Source organism: Acipenser ruthenus, chromosome 2 (genome assembly GCF_902713425.1).
Source record: "Acipenser ruthenus chromosome 2, fAciRut3.2 maternal haplotype, whole genome shotgun sequence".
NCBI classification, from domain to species: Eukaryota; Metazoa; Chordata; class Actinopteri; order Acipenseriformes; family Acipenseridae; genus Acipenser; species Acipenser ruthenus.
The window spans coordinates 78,907,911-78,929,000 of NC_081190.1; the positions used below are offsets into that span (position 1 = coordinate 78,907,911).

The following is a 21,090-nucleotide window of genomic DNA, read 5'->3' on the forward strand; positions in this document are numbered from 1 at the left end:
TATATAATACATCCATTGTGTTTGGTTTTGCTCATTGTTAAAAACATTACAGTAATTACTATAATTATGAAAATAATCTGATTATTAGTGCCACTGCCAATATTAGTCCCTTCTTCAGAAGTTCAGCCCCCATACCTACACATTAGCTATGTCCCTAATGGTTTAAATGGGTCGTCACACAGATTTTGCAGACGATATTGGGACTTTCTGATTTATTTAGCCAGTTTAACCTCAGTTTTAATAACCAAATGCCATCTTGAAGAGACCTGGTTCACATTATATGCTACATTCCCTCTGCTTGGGTTTGAGATGGTCTGGTGATGTTTACTGTGAAGGGACTTGTGTCCTAATACCTCACAGGCTTTTATATAAAAAAGAAAAAGAAAAAAGGAAGAACTCCAAAATATATTATTTTCTAGCCAAATCTATAAATAGAATAAACACCATCTAAATAAAAGTGGTACCAGGAACATGCATCTTTGGTCTAGCTAGTGGCAACTTAAACCTCATTTGGATGGTAATATAAATAAATAAACAGTACTAATTAACGTGCATTATATATGTATAAGCTTACTTCATACAAGAGGGACTCAATAACATGTTGAACATCTGATTGAGGGTCTTGCAAACCAACTGTAATTTGTATGAAGCTATAAGATTGCCTGCAGACATTTAAATTGCTAATCACTGCATATTTTGAAATACTGTATAGATAATAAATTATTTAGACATCAGCTCAGATAAAAAAAATAATTTAATTAAAACAAAATCTTTTTTTATTTTCAGTTTAACTCAAGTGATCTCTTTAAATAACAGGACTCTAATTAACACATCCATTTAGTTTGGTTATGTTTCATAAAAAGCTAGGGAAATCTGATGTTTATCAAGTGTTTTTTTTTTTTTTCCATAAAATATTTTAAAGGTAAAACTGCATCAAATTCACTTATAAAAACTGGAATACCTAGCACTCATGGTAATGGTATGTTTTCTTCATTGCACTTGTGCCTGAATTTGTTTTTGATTCATTTATATCCAAACATTTGCCCCAAAAAGTATGCCTAATATACACAAAATATACACTAAAATGTTCAACATGTATGTATTATCAAAAATACCCAGTAGCAGAAAGAGCTCATGAAGTATGAACTCAAAGATTGAGAACACAAGTTCAGTCCTTGTTGCTAAATCCAAGCGTCACCATTTGGGCTCAGTTTGCTTGGGCTGCGAGAATCCATGCATGCTAATCACACTTTGGCCTTTGGATCATAAACTTCAATATCCAAAACCAATTTACACATGTTAAGCCTAACCATCATTCTGTAGACATGCTGACTTTACATTATACCCAGGCTTCTTTTTTCCTTTGCTTTAATCAATAGCTCATGTGCACAACTATTCTAATAGATTCATATGGACAAGATTTAAACTCCACATTGCATAAGAAGTGGAAAGAATGTCTGCCTCTAGCTCAGTTGGCATAAGCATTAAGAGTTGTCTGAACAATCACATCAAGATGGAGAATTAAAAAAAACTGAGTTTGTTTTTGATGATACATTTGTGGTCTAGTCAGGTAGGATAAAAAAAAAACTGAGATAATGTAATTTCTCTCCTAATAGTTCCCACCTTTTTTTTTTTTTTTTTTAATAAAGACAAACCAGTTACAAGAATCAGAACAGAAATGACATCCTTGTTTCAGAAAATGTGTCAACAGGCAACATGATTTATATTTTATACGGACCATGAACTCCATTTACCTTCTAGGGTTTTGTTCTAAAAAAAAGTTCTTTATTAGACTAGTAATATAGGCGCATGTGTTTATACACTTGGGTATAAACTTGCTGTCAGTTAAAATACAGTTACTCTTCTAGTATTGTACATTCCCAGGGCTGAGTGTGAACAGACTGGGAAAAAAAGTTAAAAAGCTGAATTACTTCTGGATTTTTCTTTTCTTCTATCTCTACCACACCAAGTGGCCTTTGTAATCATCTCTGCTATTACATTTCTGATTTATTTTCTCTTTGCAGCATGCTCTTTACTATTCCAGACAAATTATTTTCTAAGCTGCAACATATTATCTGTCCTGCAGTATTCAGAGTTGCATTCTTCAACCAATTTTAGATGGTTAAGCAACATCCCAGTACTGTACTTCTACTAGTATACCTCAATTTCGCTTCAAGTACTGAGCATGGAACTGATGTGTTGCATATTTTATTAAAGTTTTGCCAAAAGTAACGTATCATTTGTTTCCTGGTCATGATCACTAGAGCAATAAACAGACTTCTAACATGGTACTGCCATCCCATGAACTACTGGTTAACCTTAATGATCTAAAATGGTTTCAGATATTCTGGTTTACTGTATTAAAAACAGAATTATTTATTGAAAACTGACAAAAATAAAGTTAATAAACACATTCTGCAATTAATAAATGAAATTAGCCGAATAACAACTTTAATTTACCATTCCTGTAGTTGATGGCATGACAGCTGAGCTTTATTAATAATATTTGTAACCCAGAAAGCAATATTGAAATCACAGAATAAGAAAATCTCAAACTACAAACACATTCATACTGTATAACTACAAGTGAAATTAATTGTCAAAATAAAGCGTATCATTTGAATTGCTATTTTTCTTGCCAATATAATAACTCGGCTTTAGTTTTCAATAATACAGTACATATGTACATTTAAATTACATGACATGTATGTTAAAACTATATTTTTCTAATATTCAATTAATTATCTGTTTAATTGCAGTATATCAGCAACTTACAAGCTCCAGTACACAATATTTCACCTATGGACTTTACTGCAAAGTGCAATACTAATATGCCTTCCCACAATCAACCAAGGATTCTTTTCAGTAGTATGTATGGAAATAACGATTTTAGGCATAACCAACAATACAGAATCACAAAGAAACACAAATAATAGGAAAACAAATGTAGGTGATACAGAGTATATTTTTTAACACATTGCAATGATAACTAATTTAACATTAAAGCAAAGTTTAAAGAGTGCGGTATTAGCATTCAGCCTTTTCAGTTTCAGTGCTCTGAACAAGATGGAAATGAACCCTAAACCTGAGTCTTTTTCTTATTACTATTATGATAGAATATTTGATTACGTTTTGGGGGTTTGAAATCTAAACAGGGGGGTGGCTCAAGTCTGGCTCAAGTCCAGTCCCATGTGTGACCCAGATAGTTTGGCCTGATTCAGATAATCTGAGGTAAAGAAGGGCTGGAGATGATGTTTCCAAGATGTTAAGCATGAGGCATGTGGCTGAAAAAGAAGTCTCCATTTCACCCACAAGGTTCTGTTGTGCAGCTCAAATGCACAGTAGCTTTTAATCCTTTCATGTTGCATCTGATAGGAACAAAATACAGGAAAACCAGTGTTCCCCAATGCTTGCCAGAGGTTAGTATAAATTGTTTCTCATTTCAATGAGCAATTCACAGCACAAGTGCATTGGTCCCCCAAATATTATTCATTAACTACCAATGCAGAACAACTTTTGTACCAGTCTTGACAGCATAAAGAACAGCAGAGGCACCACCCATTTGTTCAGCATTGCAATTTTTTAATTATTTTTTTTTTTTACCAAAAGTATTATGTGAACCTGTGGAAAGATTGTTGTGGAGCCACTGGTATATCAACATGCTATGCAAGCCAAATTTAGAGTGAGTTAACTTACCCTACTTAGGCAATTTTTTTTTTTTTTTTTAATGTTTACGCCTGTGACATGTACGACCAGTGTAACTGCATGTGAGCATTATAAAATAATGCACAGATACACACACATTACATACACATAGTAGAGGCCCATTACTTCGAACCCCTTTGATACGAATCGCCTTATTAACCGCACTGTAAGCATGTTCCCAACAAATTCCAAATGGCTGACAAACAAAAACGGACAGTACTTACTCTAGCTGAAAAATTACTGAATGGTTGGAAATGGCAGAACATGCTGTTTAACTTGTTAAAGAGTATAGTGTGGGGAAAGTCCACAATTACTGGCACAAATTGCTCAAGTACCATGGAATCAAGCATGGCCACAGCACTGTTATGAAACTCTGACAAGACGATGCAAGAGAAAAAGCTTGAACATGTGGTTCATGCAAGATAGGGAAAAGGGCACTCCAATTTCAGGACCAGAGAACAAGTTTTAAAGCTAGTGATGGATGGCTGTATAGATTTTTAAGAACAACATGGCATCTGGCAGCATTGCTTAACAAATGAAAAACTCACGGATACAACAGAGTTTGAACTGTTTTGTCATAAAATGCTTCAGTGTAACACAGTGGAAACACAGTGTTTGGGGGTTTGCTAATGTTTAAATAAATCTTTAGAGTGCAATATATGTACATGTATTGCTGTTTTTTTGTACACCGTTCATCCGAATGTTAATTCATACTAACAGTTCAGACATGTCAACCCCCAAGTGTTCACACCAGTGAGACCCCTGCTGAAAAACCTTGACCTAGACCACTAGATTTTGTTTTGGGAGGGGGTAGTGCTGGTGACGGATCAAGATTTTTGCTGATAGCTATGCCACTGACCTAGACTTAAGGGCTATGCACACCGGGAGCGAAACAAACGACACGAATACAGCACGAGTACATTAAAAAAAAACACAACTGTGGCTTTTCATGAAAAGGAAATACTGTCTGCTGTTCCTCCTTTTGTGGAGACAAAATAAAATAAATAAAACAAAGAAATAGTCTGGGTACACGACACACTAAAAAAATGTGTGGTGAATGTTTATATGTGATCTGGTTTAACATGTAAATTATTCAAAAATAATACATCTACATATTTATTTGTAAATACTGAGAAAATTAGTTTAAAATACTTTTATTGATATTGCAGCTCTGATTTCTTCTCTTGTTAGTGAAAATGTTTCAAGGTCTAGGTATCTTTCTGCTGGTTGGATGTCTGCTGGATGTTCAGGATCTGGTCTGTTTAGAACTTCCTTAACGTGCTCTGTCCATCTTCGTTCTTGTTCCTGTTCAGAGGTTAATAGCTTTCCATCTTTACCTGTGACAGAGGTGTTTATCCTGCAGCGTGTACCTCCACAAATCTGCTTGGTCATTTTATACACCTTGCTCATCTCGTATCTGGCAGCAGCTGTCTCTGCTGTGTTTGCTAGGTCTTCCATTTATTTCCTTTTATCACTTCTATCTGACTTCTTGATCATCTTGTTCACTTCACAGTACTGTATTCGAAATTGTTCTTTTAGTCTCTCAGACTTGGTTTGATTGATTTTATTTTTAAGATGTTTTCTTTCTTGTATGTTTTCCCCATGTAGCGGTGCTGATCCGGTCTTTGTGATGTCTTGTTTTAATGCCGAGCATTTCTTTGCTGATTTGATTGTAGACTTCCTTGATGTTATTCCACTTTTTGTGTATTTGTTCAGAGGCGACTGTTTTTATTTCTAGTATTTGAAACCTGTTCTTTACTTTTACTGTGAAGGCAGTAGCTTGTGTCTTGTCTGTTTGCATGAGTCTATCTTCCTAAGTTTTAGCTTGATCGTTGCCTGGAGTAGATGGTGGTCACTACTGACGTCAGCTCCTCTTTTGACGCGGACATCCAGCAATAATCTCCGCCACTTACTGTTGATCATGATGTGGTCAATTTGATTTTGGTCTCTGGCGTTAGGGGAAATCCATGTCAGCTTGGGGATGTTTTTGTGCTCAAAGATCCACCTATCACCATGCTGTTCATACCACAAAAGTCACACAGCCTTTCTCCATTTTCATTCATGGTGCCGCAGCCCTGGGTACCCATGGTTCTCTCTCTTCCAGTACTGTCTGACCCCACCTTTGCATTCAGGTCAACCATGACAATGAGGACGTTGTTTGCAGGTACTTTCTCTTTCTCCGCCTGCATTGTGTCATAGAAAGTCTCCTTCTCCTCTGGTTCTGCATCGTTGGTTGGTGAGTAGCATTGGATGATTTTAAGTTTGTAGTGCTTACCATTAAATCTGGCTCTAAGTAGCCTGGCATTGATTGCTTTCCATTCTAGCAGTGACTTTTCGATCCCTTTCTTAAGAATCAAGGCAACTCCAGCGGTGTGATGGTTGTTGTCTCTGCCAGAATACAGGATTGCCTCCGCAGTCAAGGTGATGCACTTCCCAAAATGTGTCCATCTGCATTCACTGATTCCCAGAATGTGTAATTTGTATGTCTTCATTTCTTTCAGGACTTGGGCTGTTCTTGCTGTGTTCAGCATTGTCCTTACATTCCAGCTTCCTTCCGGCTTTCACTTGCGCCAGTCATACTGGCTATCTTCTGCCTCAAGCTTCCCTGACAGCATGAATCCTTTGAATTTCTTCTGAGAGTTTATGTAACAAGTGTTGTTTTACTCTAAACCCCCAACCTGGAGGATCGGGAGACTCCAGCCAGCATAGCTCAAAAGGTCACGAAGGCACGCAAGCCACCCCACCAAGACCTTTTAATTGTATTGAGTTTTTTTTTTTTTTTTTTTTTTTTTTTACACATTTTAGAGCTTTCAAGTGCTGGGTTGGACATTCAGATACTACAGACACTACAAACAATAGTCATGTTTCTTAAAACCCAGCGTGTATCTTCAACAAAATAAGGGAATTAAAATATTGTATATGGTCAGTAGGTTAGTCTGTTGCTTGAATGTTTTTTTCTTGCTGTTCCGTATCTTGTCCTCTTAAGCAGAAATGCTTTGATAGACCCAATGACTATATACACATATAAGAAAGTGGTCCAAGTGGAGTGAAATGGAACAATTAAATGTCAAACAACCATTCTGCATTTATCCAGGGAAGTGAATGTGTCATGACTTTACTTAAACCTAAAACTTTGTCAATATTTTGACCTCAACATATCTCGAGTTATACCATGTGGATACGTTTTTTAAAAAGCAAGACTTTGGATACAGTTAGTTAATTTCAACCAGTGAGAAGCAGAAGGGGAAGGGGGTGGGGAGAGCACATAAATCAAAGCTGGAGAGCAGCCATGACCCCACCACTTCGCAAATATCTACTGTGTTGATCCACCAGAAAATCCAATGTGTTCCATTCTATTAAATTAGATATTCTATTACACACAACCCTAGCTTGAATGCATAGTTTTAGAAACATGCAGGGGTGACTGCCAAGTCACAAGTGCTAATAAAAGATTAGTCAAATATGAATAGGTATGATTTGGCTAAAAGTAAATGTATTTCCACCTCACACTGTTAACAGCAAGCAGACAGGTGAAGCAAAATTGTATTTTGTGCAAGCAGTAAAAGTTTTTTAGGCAACCAATATGAAATGTTTACATCCTAATTAGATGAGAAATGGCAATGGCACATTTTGTAACCCTCATGCATCCAGATGATTTCAACTTGCTGCAGCTACTGCTGATGGAACTGTAATACTGATAAAGTACTAATTAACTGTGCATTCCCACCCACAGTACAATCAAGGTTGACGTTATTATAACTTGGCAACATTTTATATTTTTTAGAAATTTTAATGACCGTTTCATTGTATCTGCATGAATTCACAACACCTGCACACGTATGGTTCTGAGGGCACCTCTAAATATGAAATTGCAATTGTTGATTTATATATATATATATATATATATATATATATATATATATATACACACAGCTCTGGAAAAAATTAAGAGACCACTGCAAAATTATCAGTTTCTCTGGTTTTACTATTTATAGGTATGTGTTTGGGTAAAATGAACATTTTTGTTTTATTCTATAAACTACTGACAACATTTCTCCCAAATTCCAAATAAAAATATTGTCATTTAGCTCGGCTTTGTTTGATGGCTTGTGACCATCCATCTTCCTCTTGATCACATTCTAGAGGTTTTCAATGGGGTTCAGGTCTGGAGATTGGGCTGGCCATGACAGGGTCTTGATCTGGTGGTCCTCCATCCACACCTTGATTGACCTGGCTGTGTGGCATGGAGCATTGTCCTGCTGGAAAAACCAATCCTCAGAGTTGGGGAACATTGTCAGAGCAGAAGGAAGCAGGTTTTCTTCCAGGACAACCTTGTACTTGGCTTGATTCATGCCAAAGCTGCCCGATTCCAGCCTTGCTGAAGCACCCCCAGATCATCACCGATCCTCCACCACATTTCACAGTGGGTGCGAGACGCTGTGGCTTGTAGGCCTCTCCAGGTCTCCGTCTAACCATTAGACGACTAGGTGTTGGGCAAAGCTGAAAATTGGACTCATCTGGGGGTGCTTCAGCAAGGCTGGAATCGGGCAGATTTGTCTTTGTGAAGGACGCATGAACCAATGTCACCTTACAATAATTGATTTTGAGTTTCAGTGTTTTAAAATAAAATATCAAACAGAACGAAATTTCAATGTACCATTTGTAATTCAGTAGTATGAAAGAATTGGTCAGGGGTCTGAATAGTTTTGCAAGGCACTGTATATATATATATATATATATATATATATATATATATATATATATATATATATATATATATATATATACATATATATATATATAATATGAAAATAATATAATAAAATAATTTGAAAGATTAGAACAACAATTTGATTTGCCGCAGTCCCACTTCTGGAGGTAACTGCAACAGACACCTGCTGTGAAAAGTCTTTGGTTCAAGTACTAACCCAGCACAGTGTGCAGAGACCCTTTACAAAATCTTGGAGATTTTTGACAAGGGACATGCAGCTTCTGCTTACTATGCTCTGCTCCTACAAAGGCATATACATCGGTTTCAGCATTACAATCTGTATGGGAGCGTGATTTCAATTTCTTTCACTGGGAAAGAAAAGTCTAATGTTATAAAAACAATGTCGAGAGTTGCGGAGCAGACTTGTCCAGTTTAAGATTTGGAATAGATTTTACTGGACCTCCTCCAGGCTACATAGACTAGGCCCAAAGGATTCTCCAGATTGTTGGAAGTGTCAAGTAGAGGAGGGGACACTGGTTCATATTATATGGGCTTGTCCCCGAAATAAAAAATTCTGGTTGGAGGTTCACAAAGTCCTGCAGGATGTGGTTAAGATGGACCTTCCTTACTGCCCCAGACTTCACATTCTGGGGGACCCCTCCTTATTTGCATACCTTAATGTCTACAAAGCAGACAGGATACAGACTGCGCTATTGATTGGGAGAAAACTTTTGGTGGGAGGGTGGAAATCCACAGAAGCCCCCTCTCTACATGATTGGCAGTCACAGCTGGGTAGTATTGCAGCCTATGAGCTACTTTCGTATAGGCTAGTTAACAACAAAATAGAGATATTTGTGCAAAGGTGGTCTAGTTATTTGGGCCTCCTTGGGCATCCTTAGTGTACCAACCCATACAGAGTGGCAACCTAATCCACTTAAAAAACACTTGTAAACTTTAGTGAGTGACTTGCGTCACACAGATATTAGACATCTGGAACCACAGGGAGACTGGGTTAAGACACTGGCACTTCTTTATTTTTTATTTGTTTTTTTATTTTATTATTATTATTATAATAATGGTGTTTATTTGTTTACTTATTATATTTAGTTTATATGCATATGTATCTGTTTTATTTGTTTAATTGTCATTTTCTGTTTTCCTTTTCACTGGTTATATCTACAGATAGTTCAGTATATTGCCATGTGCTTTGTTCATAACCCATTATATTTTTGTAAAAAACGAGGAAAAATCAATAAAACAATTTAAGAAGCTATAGGCCTATGTGTTTTTGTTATTAATAAGCAGAATCAGCTACCACATACCAGGACTTTTAACATCAAAGTCTGACAGTTTTCACTTTAAGCTTGGAACGTCAACAAATATGGACACTTCTTGGCATTTAAGTATGATCATTACTCAGGAAAATTATCTATTTTCCTTCTACTTATTAACATTTATTGTGATGAAAATCTGTTGATTTTTTTCCCCCCTTGTTTTTTTCATTTTATGGATTTTATTTTCAAGTATAACGCTACAGATTAAATATTTCCTTTAATTGCTCCCCGATATATAATCCTTTCATGTGCTGAAGGCTACATGGTCTGATTGATCTGATTGACTGATAGCACAGGATTTTAATATGTACCTGTAAAGACACAGCCTTTCTTCATTCTGTAATGTTGTCTTTGAAATATATACAAATGATAAACAAATAACTAAGAATAAAAATATATTCAAGACCAGAAAAATGTGAGCAATGGTGATGCTACTTATTTTTAAGTTTTTTTGTACGACTGTATATGTAGTAGGCATCTTTTAAACAAAACAATACATGCACTGCTTTTTTAAAAGTACATACTATAACAACACTAGCTGCTTTTTCATGTGGTGTTTTCTAACAATCCCACTCTTTCCTCACAGGACAAGCTGACCTTTCTCCATAATCTTTACCAGCGTTTGGCAGTGGGCTGTGTGTTAATAAAACAACCAGAGGGCTTGCTGGGGAGATTCTCCTGGCCAGAGCTGTGCACAGTCCTGCAGGAGCACGTTGACGCCTTGACATCTGACCTCCACAGAGCTAATGAGAAGGTAAAACATCCTTGCGGGCACGACAGGCACCCGATTTATATTTAATGACATTTGTACTCATCCCTGTATCATAAAGAAGGACTGACACTTGGCTCATTTAAAAACAGATTTGTCTGTTAATAATTTAGTAGCATTAATTATGACTTGTCACAACTCAGTTTGATGCCATTGCTGTGGGCATGTAAATGTGACTGATGTCTGCATGAAGTCTCTTCGCTCCACTTTCTTGCACCGGACTTGCTAATGCTACTAGCCAGTATTAGCCACAGGGACCTAATTAACGGAACATAAATTACGCGTACTGATGAAGCAATCAAAGAGGGCGTTCATTTTGAGCAATAAACCTGCTCTTAATCACAGCACAAAACCAGAAATGATGTACAGTGCTCACACGTTATAACACGCCTCGTTATAGTGCGAAATCGGTTACAACACAGTAGGGTCGTGGCTCCCATTTGCTCCATAATGCCATTACAGTAGCCCTTTTATACTCGTTTTATAAGGCGGAACACAAATAGCACGGTCTTGTAACTATGGCTCCCCACTATAGCGTCATAAAGGGTGATCACTGTATTTGCAACCCATGCAATGTAAGCACATATAAACATTTATATTATAAGTGCAAAATTCAGTGAAAATTTGCAGTTGCACAATTTGCAATTGCACAATATCTGTGCCCTCCCAAGTAATGAGCAGCAGGCTTAAGGTGCCTGATACTTAACTAATTAGCAAAGTGAGGGTAATTGTTTTCCTTGAGTGCTAGGGTATAATGTAGCAATTTTTTACTTTTACAAACTGGTTTTGGATACCTAAAGTGTACCAGCAAAGAGCAGGCTAGCAGTTCTTCTAATTACTGTAGTTGCTCGAAATAGCAGCTGGGTGCTTACTTTCTCAATCTTGTCTTTACCTGGGCGGTTATTTAGATAAGAGCATCTATTAGAGTAGGTGCTACTTGGCCACTGATGTTGATGCAGCACCATTTGGGTTTTATATCTATATCTATACCAAAGTATAGTATTACAATATTTGTCAAATAATTCACTCAAATCTTTTACAGTGGTTGAATCCTGATCTCCGTGTTTTACACTGCGGCTTTGACAAGCTTCACGCACAGGTTTTGCATATGATCTCAATACCATGAATGTGAATGTTTAATTTTAAACAGGCTACAACAGGCTATAAATATAGATATATAATATAGATTTAAAATATGGTAACTGACTTACCAGAACAGGGATACACTGACAGAATGAGTTTAGGGAGTTACCTATCTTTTTTCCTCAAATAATGCAACTTGTCTTAAAAAAAATGTGTTCAGTTTGCATCTGGTGTGTATTGGCCCTTAAATGTTTATTACACACACCATTCTCATGCTTCACCAAATTTAATCAGTATGTTAATTGTTGTGCACTTGAATGAATGACCACTCAAATTCAATCATAATATATATTCCAAAAATGCCAAAATCAAAAAGTACAGTAGGGAGTCAATTATCTGAACTAATTGGGGCCGATGCTAGTTTGCATAATCAATTTTGTATGGATAATCAAACAGATATTAATAACAACTGCTGTACCTTTAATAATGTATAGAATAAAGTTAACACACACAAGTACTTTACTTAGTACACGAGTACCTACTGATGATATATCAATCAATCAATCAATATTTATTTTATATAGCACCTTTCATAGTGGACCACCATCACAAAGCACTTTACAAGATAGTGAGGAACAATGCATAATACATTAAATACAGGGCATAGTACATTAAATACAAACAGTACAAATCAATGCAAATACATTAAATACAGGCATAATACATTAGATACAAGACTAGGATGTGAATTCTAAACATTGCGGATGCGTGTGCCATACAGAATCATACAAGTAAGATTGTAAGAGTGAAAACCCTGAAATAGCAGTTTAGACAGCACCTAGTAACAGATATAGGCTAAAGAGCATTGAAAGCAAGAGAGAACAAGTGGGTTTTGAGAGTTGATTTGAAGTGAGCGACTGTGGGAGCTGTACGCACTAGAGGGGGGAGAGAGCTCCAGAGAGGGTCCTCAGCCCTTACTGACGAAATAGAAGAAAAATCAAGAACAAGGTGACTGATATAATTTGCTTAACTGCAACAATTTAAAGCACATAATGCTCCATCTAAGGTTTTGGTGGTCTGAATAATTCTGTAACTTTCATTTGCCTCAGTCTGCTGGTCCTTTTTTTTTGGCAGCTAAATCTCATAGCCGTTTTAGCAGAAGCTGTGTGCGTAATACACCACACATATTTAATCACGTGATTACAGGTGCGTTCGGTTGATTAGACAGTACGGTTGATCAAAAGATTGGCTAATTGACTCTCTACTTGTCTGCTAAACAAGTGCCAACAGTAGATGTATTTTCATTTGCAGCCACTGGCTACAAGTCATGTATTATATTACGCATGGTGCTTGACCTTTCTCTTCTTGTAGAACACTGATAGCTTAGCATTTCACAGAAAAATTACTACCATTAACCATAGACCAGTTTTACACGAGTGCAATTTAAAGCCCTTTCTTTATAAAATAATTACGGCAATGACAAACACACATTTATTCCGAGGCTGTAAAGCTTGTAATTCTTGATTATTTATTTCTTGTATACAACTGTAAGTTGTCCTGGGTAAGGGTGTCTGCTAAGAAAGAAATAAATAAATAATAATTAATAAATGTACATCATTTTTCCAATATACTTAACTCAAATGCTATTGTAGTCAATTATTATTATTATTTATTTCTTAGCAGACGCCCTTATCCAGGGCGACTTACAATCGTAAGCAAATACATTTCAAATGTAGAAGTCCTGCCACAGAAAGGAACACTGGGTAGTTGAAACCCTCACAGAGGGTCACACTTATAATTTAAGGCTTTAAAAATATTTCACTATCTATCTCAAATATTTAAACAAATGTCATGAAAGAAAAATGACTAAAATGGCCATGATTGTCCAGAAGAATTAGAAATGTACATTAATGAAGGTGTTCCCAATTTGTCTTGGCTTGCAGACCCCCCCATATGAATGTTATATAAATGGGTTCTCTGCCCCATTTGGTAACCCCTATATTAATATACCATAAATACATAATTTAAAAAACATCCAAAAAGTAATTACGACACTGTGATAGAGAGAGAAAGGATTGATGCTGTAAATCTCCCTCCCGATTAGAAAGGGCGCTGTGTAAGGGGGAAGGTATGCTGCCTCCTAGATCTGCCACCTTGGTGGTAGGTGGAAACCGGAAGGTGACCATATTAGGAGGGGCGCGTAGCTGCAAGTACTCAGGACGATTCCATTGCGGTCAGCTGCGGGGCAGCCCTCTATTGGAGAAACTAATGGTGACGCGCTGACTGCAGGGAGGAGTTTGCTGGGTACAAAGGGGAAGCAGCTATGTCAAAACCTCCCCTTGCGCTAAGAAATTAAAAGACGACCGGCCGGAGCTGGTGTTTTGTTTTCTATTTTGTATTACGTGTTTGTTTGTGTTTGTCGTCAGAGGAGCAGGAGGATGGGAGGCTGTAGCCGCGGAGCCAGCACGTACCCCAGAGCACGCCCTCACCACAGAGCACAACACAGCACAGCGCACGCACCACGATCCCCGAAGGAGAAGAGCACAGTTTCGTGCACAGAGGATTGTGGTTTAAGGAGTGTCTTTTGTTTACCTTTTTTTGAGTGGGGACTTGTTGCTGTTTTACCCCAATATCATCACTGATAGCGGGATATATTATTATTTTTCATTTGGATTATTTTTGTGATATTTTTGTTAATTATTAAAAAGGATTATTCTTTGGGAGACAACAGTCTGGACATTCCACATCTTTTGCACTGCACCATTCATCCTGTCACAGTTGGTGTTCAGAAGAGGGATTCGGGATGGACGCCGCCGCGTTGGGAGCAATATTGGAGGCACAGGAGCGCAGACATCAGGAAGGAATGGCGGCCATGATGGAGCGGATGCACGCCATGTTTCTGGAGGCCAATCGGGGGGGAGGACCGGCGACTGAACCAGCGCCATCCGTACCAAGGATAAGGGTGGTGAAGATGTCGCTGGAGGATGATCCCGAGGTCTACTTAATAGCCTTTGAAAGGCAGGCTACGGCAGCACAGTGGCCTCGGGATTGGTGGGCTACCCAGTTGGGCCCCAATCTGATTGGGGAGGCCCAGGCAGCCTAACAAGCCTTGACGAATGAAGATGCCCTCAATTATGATCGAGTGTGGCAGGCCATTTTCCAGCGATTAGACATCACTGAAGAAACCCACCGTCGCCGGTTTCCGGGAATACCAGCGACCCCCAGGACTGCGACCCCACGTGGTGGCGCAACAACTGGTGGACCACGTGACCCGGTGGCTCTACCCCGGCACCAGTGATGCGGAAAAGGTGACTGAGCTCATCGCGATCGAGCAATTTGTGAAGGTGCTGGGGCCGGACACCCGGAACTGGGTCAGTCGCCACCGTCCCACCACGCTGGATGTGGCAGTCAGATTGGCCGAAGGATAGGAGAACGCCCTGCCTACCGCTCCAGTGGTCACCCTACCTACTCCTGCCTCCAATAGGCCGCGAGCGGCGGCACCACCACCACCACGCTTCACCCCCACCACCCACGGACCAGCACTGCAGCGTCACCCCATGGAGAGCGAGGGCGACCCCCAGCGAGGTAAGAGCAGAGTACCCCTCCCCGCTGCCACATCGGCAACGGGACACGCAGGCTCCGTGGGCACCCTTTAGACCCACCTGTTAACGGTGTCAGGAGGTCGGTCACCTGGCGCGGAACTGTCCGGCGGCCATGGAGTGTGGGGTGACCACCCACTATGTCCTGACAGCACCAGGTAAGTCCTGGGGTAATGATTGGGAGGGGCCTTGTGTTGTTAATGTACGGGTTGGTGAGGTGAGCACCCACGCCTTAGTGGACTCAGGATGTGAGCAGACTTTGATTAGACGAGCTCTATTGAAGGGGGTACCTTGGTGGTCACGAGAGGTCGTGGTCACTTCCTGTATTCATGGGGATAACAAGGACTACCCCCTCACCAAATTAGATTTGACAGTTGGATGTCATGCCCGCCGCGTAATTGTGGCTGTGGCAGAGAAGCTGCCATATCCAGTTATTTTAGGTCGAGAATGGCCGCATTTTGACAACATGATTAACAGAACGGTAAAGCCAGTCGGTAAGACCATGTGAGCAGCGGGGGAGACTATTGGGAATATTTTCCCGCTGCACACCGATTTGTTCCACTCTCTATTTCGCCCAAAAAAACCAAAAAGAGAGCGAAGGGTTGGAAAATGGGAAGGAACATTAATGAAACAAGACTGGGGTTTGGTGGGGGAAGCCTCAGGATCTGTCAAATGTAAGGGGAAGGGGGTTGGGACCCAGTGTGACCTGCGGGGGCAGGTTACTGAGGCCCCTAGTGCTGAAGCTACTTTAGCTCCGCTCGATATCCCGAAATTGTGGGACCGAGATGTGGACCTAGCGTTGGAGCAAAAGAACAATCCTTCGCTGCCACACATCTGGGGGCAGGTTTGGTCTATCGAGGGGAAGGATGTAGAGGATAGCCGGCCGCTTACATATCCCCACCACATTATTGTCGGGCACTTACTTATAGAGTATCCCATGCCACGAGCACAAGCTAGATTGTAACACAACTACTCATTCCCCAGTCTTTTCGATGTGAGATCATGAGGTTGGCTCACGATGTCCCCTGTTCGGGCCATTTAGGTATCGATAAGACTTGGGAACGAATATTGGCTCGATTTTATTGGATGGGAGTTTTTAGTGAGGTGGCGCGATATGTAGCGGAATGCCAGCAAGTAGCGCCGGGGCGGGTTCGCCCGGCCCCGCTGGTCCCACTGCCCCTGATCTCACTTCCTTTTGAACGCATTGCTATGGACATAGTGGGTCCATTGAGCCAGTCTGATTCTGGATATACGCACATTTTGGTAGTGGTGGACTACGTGACCAGATATCCAGAGGCAGTACCATTGAGATCCACTAGTGCCACAGCCATTGCTAAAGAGTTAGTAACCATTATATCGAGAGTAGGGATTCCAAATGAAATCCTCACTGATCACGGAACGAACTTCATGTCACAATGTTTGAAAGAGTTATACAAATTATTGCAAATTAAGTCGATCCGAACCTCCGTTTATCGCCCGCAGACGGATGGTTTGGTGGAACGTTTTAATCAGACCTTGAAACAGATGCTGAAGCAGTTTGTCAACCAAGAGCAAAAACATTGGGCTAAACTCCTCCCTTACCTAATGTTTGCAGTGATAGAGGTGCCTCAGAGTTCGACCGGGTTTTCTCCCTTTGAGCTGCTGTATGGGAGGCAACCACGAGGTATCCTTGATCTTGTGAAAGAAGGGTGGGAGGAGCAAACAAAAACCTCCAAAAACATAGTCAAATATGTAATTATGTTAAGAGACCGCCTAGCATTGGTTGGTCATTTGGCACAGGAGAACCTAAAACTAGCTCAGCATCGCCAGGAGCAACAGTACAATAAACAAGCACGTATTCTGACTTTTTGGCCAGGTGATAAAGTACTGTTGCTACTTCCCACATCAGAATCTAAGTTGTATGCTAAGTGGCAGGGGCCATATGAGGTGGTTCGGGAAATTGGTGAAGTAAATTATGAAATTAGACAACCCGATCGCCGAAATAAAACCAAAATTTATCATATCAATTTTGGAATGAGAGGGAGGCCTCATATATATTCAGGGTATGTTTACTAAAGTCTGTCACACTTTTAACAAGAGTTAAATATAGCGCTTGTCTGTGTCCTTTAATTAAAGCTTTTTTGAAAACCTCAATGTCATGTGTTTCATAACTTAGGGTAAGCAAGTTCAACTGGATTTTTTTATGAAATGCCTAAATGATCCAAACACAGTGGAATGCAAACTGTACAAGTGGCTCTTAACATATGATGGCACAAACAATTTCTGCAGTACTTGATGTAAGTTCACATTAATATTATTATCTGTTGTGCACCCATTTCTTACCTGAACATTGTGTAAATCCTAGAACACTTAGCTGCTGCTTTAGACAGCTCTTCTTCCTTCTTTCTTTTTAAACGTTTTTGAGTTGGCACTTTTGCCGTAAGTTTTTTTTTAAATTTGAGAGGCGTTGCAGCAAGTATCTTGGGCATTGAAGCAATTGCTGCCGGTGCCGTCAGTTATTTCGTTCCTTGGTGCTTGCAAACACATCTTTGACTTCAAGACATTAAGTAGTACTGCTGCAACAAATGCATAGTTATCAAACAGCTAGAAAAATCTAAACAAACACATGGAAACCAACAATTACTATTTCTTATAATGGAATTGAATGCTTTGTTTCCACCAAGCAGAACAATAGTGATGACGTGTGCTACTGTTCAATGTTTATTAGCATGATTGGTTCCCCTTTTATAGTTCCACTTTAAGACGCTGTCAGAACTGGAGTCGTAACCTGGATGTAGCACCCTCTATAATCACTGGGGATCACCTGGGGGAAAAGTTAAACTTTACCTATTTCCCTTAATTCCAATTTTCAGAATGGAATATTTTTATTATTTTGGGAGGCTTTGAAAATTAACAGTTTTAATAGACTTTTTTTTTTTTTTTTAAATAATGCTGCCTGAAAAGTGTCTTGAGATTCTCGAGTCAGGTTTCGTTAGTGTCAGTTCCTCTCCAGCGAATATATGATTGCTCTTTTGTACCATGTTTGTGTAATTTTTTCACTTCAGTGTTTAGGGACTATATGAAAGGCTGGCCTTGCAACTTAAGTGTCAAAGTGCACAATTATTAAAACAATGTGACCCAGTTTAATAATACCAACTTTAAACTCCCACAACCAAAATGTGTTTTTTCTTTATTTAAATTCTAATTATAATCTATTAAAAAAAAAGGTAACCAAATGAGTAGTCCCTCAGTAATTACCATAATTCCAACAGCTACTGGTTTCCACACATCCAGCCTTTTAATCTGCTAATTCTACTGTAATGCTGTATATCGGCAAACCATCTATATGCCTTGCTGTTAAAACGGAACCATATGTATCATGACTATCAATTTTAGAGAAAACTATTTTACTACTCAGAAAACTATTTTACTACTACTTAATAAGCAGTGTTGTAAGTGTTGGCATGTGATTGCAACACAATCCAAAAACAAACCACAGATAATTGATACAGACTAGTCAGATTAATTTTAATTTAGAGTTTTGGAATTTTCTTTCTTTTAAGGTTTATTGAGAGTAATCTAACTGAGGAGCTTCCATGTTTAAAGGTGGCAGCCTTACTAAACACAAATGCTGTCTTATCTTGGAAAAGGTTGGGAACCACTGGTCTGTACTGATGAATGCAGTCACAACTATTGCCTGGGAAGAGTTTTTTCAAAGCACACACTCATTCTAGGTTTAGCGAAAATATTGATGGTCTTTTCTGCTTCTCTCTAAGATATCCCATCTAGAGTATGCTTGTAAGAAGAGAGATGATGCGATGAAGGAGCAGCAGACCCAGGAAAACACGTTCTGCAAACAGGCAAAGCAAGTCAAAGAGCGCAAAGCTGGCTGGCAGAAGCGGAAGAAAGACTTGGAGCAGCATTATTCTGCCTTGACTGGGGAAGTTAATGCCAGAGAACAGGTACAGTGAGCAGACTGTTAAACATTTTACATTCAAAATTGCAGGGCCTTTTTATATTTAAATGTATGAAGCAAAGAATAACCAAAAAGAATGCTATGGCTATGTATTATATTATGTATTATATAATGCTAAGGCTATGTATTATATTATGTATTATATAATGCTAAGGCTATGTATGTTGGGATCTATTCTATGGCATCTCTAAATAACAATAGGGTCCATTTTAAAATTAAAAATCGAACAGTGCATGTGATTCTCTTACTGTCAGTAAACCTATCTAACACACCAAGGAATGCCCTATTTTAGTGATCTGAACGACAGCATTTAGACCTGCCACCATTTAGATCAATTGAATAGACCCCTGTGACTTAAATCCTTGTGTTATTTGAAACACTAACGCTCTGAATGCTCATTGTTGATGACATTGAAATTGATGATAACTTTAAGTTAAAGGAAATGGTTGCCTAGTAGTTTCAGTAAATATGTAATGGGCGAATTTTGATTTTTTAAATTTGTAGTGGAGGTCAGAAAAGTGGCATTTCTTGTAGGGATTAGGTAACCCCTCACTTTCACTTTAAGGCATGGCAGTAAAACTTTCTCAAAGCTTAGAACGCAAACACTGTTAAATGACCTTATACATTTTATGTATGTTGGGTCACTGTAAATTTGGCTCAAAATACATTTGTATATCGTATATATACCAGTACTGTTTAATGTGCAGCAATATCAGCCAGGTATTCTTTTTTCCTAATCATTTTCATGTTTCTAACAACTCTTTGGCTGTATTTTATATTTGCACAGTGGGGGGCAGCTAGACAGATATTTTCTAAATATCTCATGCTGTCTCTATCCAGAAAAGCAACATTTAAACCATTCTCTCTGAGGAAAAGAAACTAACCCTAAAAGAAAATGTGGGATGAGTTTTATAACTTTTAGAACCTGTATCTGCAAGTTGACATAATGTAGGATGGCAATTTTAACATGTTGGTGAAAATGGGGGAAAAGTTTAGTAATTCAATGTAATATTTTCAGTCTCAACATTAATGTGACTCTGATACTTTACAGAACTGTCAGGTAGTAGCTGATAAAGCCAAAGAGAAAGTGGCTAATCTAGAGAAGATCAGGCATCAGATGGCACTTGAACTCTTGCATCTCAAGCAGGTCTTACCTGTCTGCCTGCGCATTGATAGCAGAGGCCCTTTACCCCCTCTACTGTAACCTGTGCGCTATATCTAGCCAAAAGGACATGCTGCTGGAGCAGGTTAATGCCACCTTGCATTTAAAAAACAGATAGAGACTCTGGTCCTTGTGTTATCCTCGGAGGACAAAAAAAGAGGAGAAGTGGGGCAGTACATTACAAGACTGCAGACTAAAGGACTAATGAGAGTTTTTGGAAAGGCTTTGGCTGTGATCGCGGCCAGACGCTTCCAGAGGTTAGGGAAGGCTTCACGATATCTCTTCTCATGGGCACATGGCTTCCAGGAACTTCCAGGCCTGACTGTCTTCATGGGTGGAGCAAAGCCAACTCAACTATCAAGAAGTATGTACTTTTTTGGTCTGCATTCCTATCCATATCACTGTTACAACTTATGAGAATTGCATGCTGAGTTGTAATGGGTTAAAGATACAGAACAATAGGCCAGATCTAATTTAAATACTGGAAAGTGTGCCAAACTTAGTGCTGGGACGAACACGGAACTTTCATGTTCGAATATTCGTTCAAGATTTAAATATTTGTTTGGATATTCATTCATTTTCAAAACGTCATCAAAGCCATTATGTTTAACACTGTATTAAAGTTGAAAAATGTCCCAGAAGTAAGAAAGGCCTTACTTTACCCAAGTGAATTAACTATGAAACAAAGCAAAGAAAGCAATACAGTAGTTAAATCTTGTGTGTATTGTAAGTAAAAACAAAGTAGAGAACATTTAAAAAAAAAAAAAATCAC

At 38.9% G+C, this 21,090-nt stretch overlaps 1 protein-coding gene across 1 annotated transcript in view; it reads left to right on the forward strand.

Annotated features, from left to right (window-relative positions):
• The window catches only part of LOC117409115 (coiled-coil domain-containing protein 171-like), a 28,933-nt gene extending 8,573 nt beyond the window's left edge, over positions 1-20,360 (forward strand). The window contains exons 3-5 of the mRNA XM_058985444.1: positions 10,337-10,504; positions 18,957-19,142; positions 20,208-20,360. Of these exons, the coding sequence (XP_058841427.1) occupies positions 10,337-10,504; positions 18,957-19,142; positions 20,208-20,360 (507 nt within the window). The remainder of the gene's footprint in view (positions 1-10,336; positions 10,505-18,956; positions 19,143-20,207) is intronic.
• Positions 20,361-21,090: the final 730 nt, after the last annotated feature.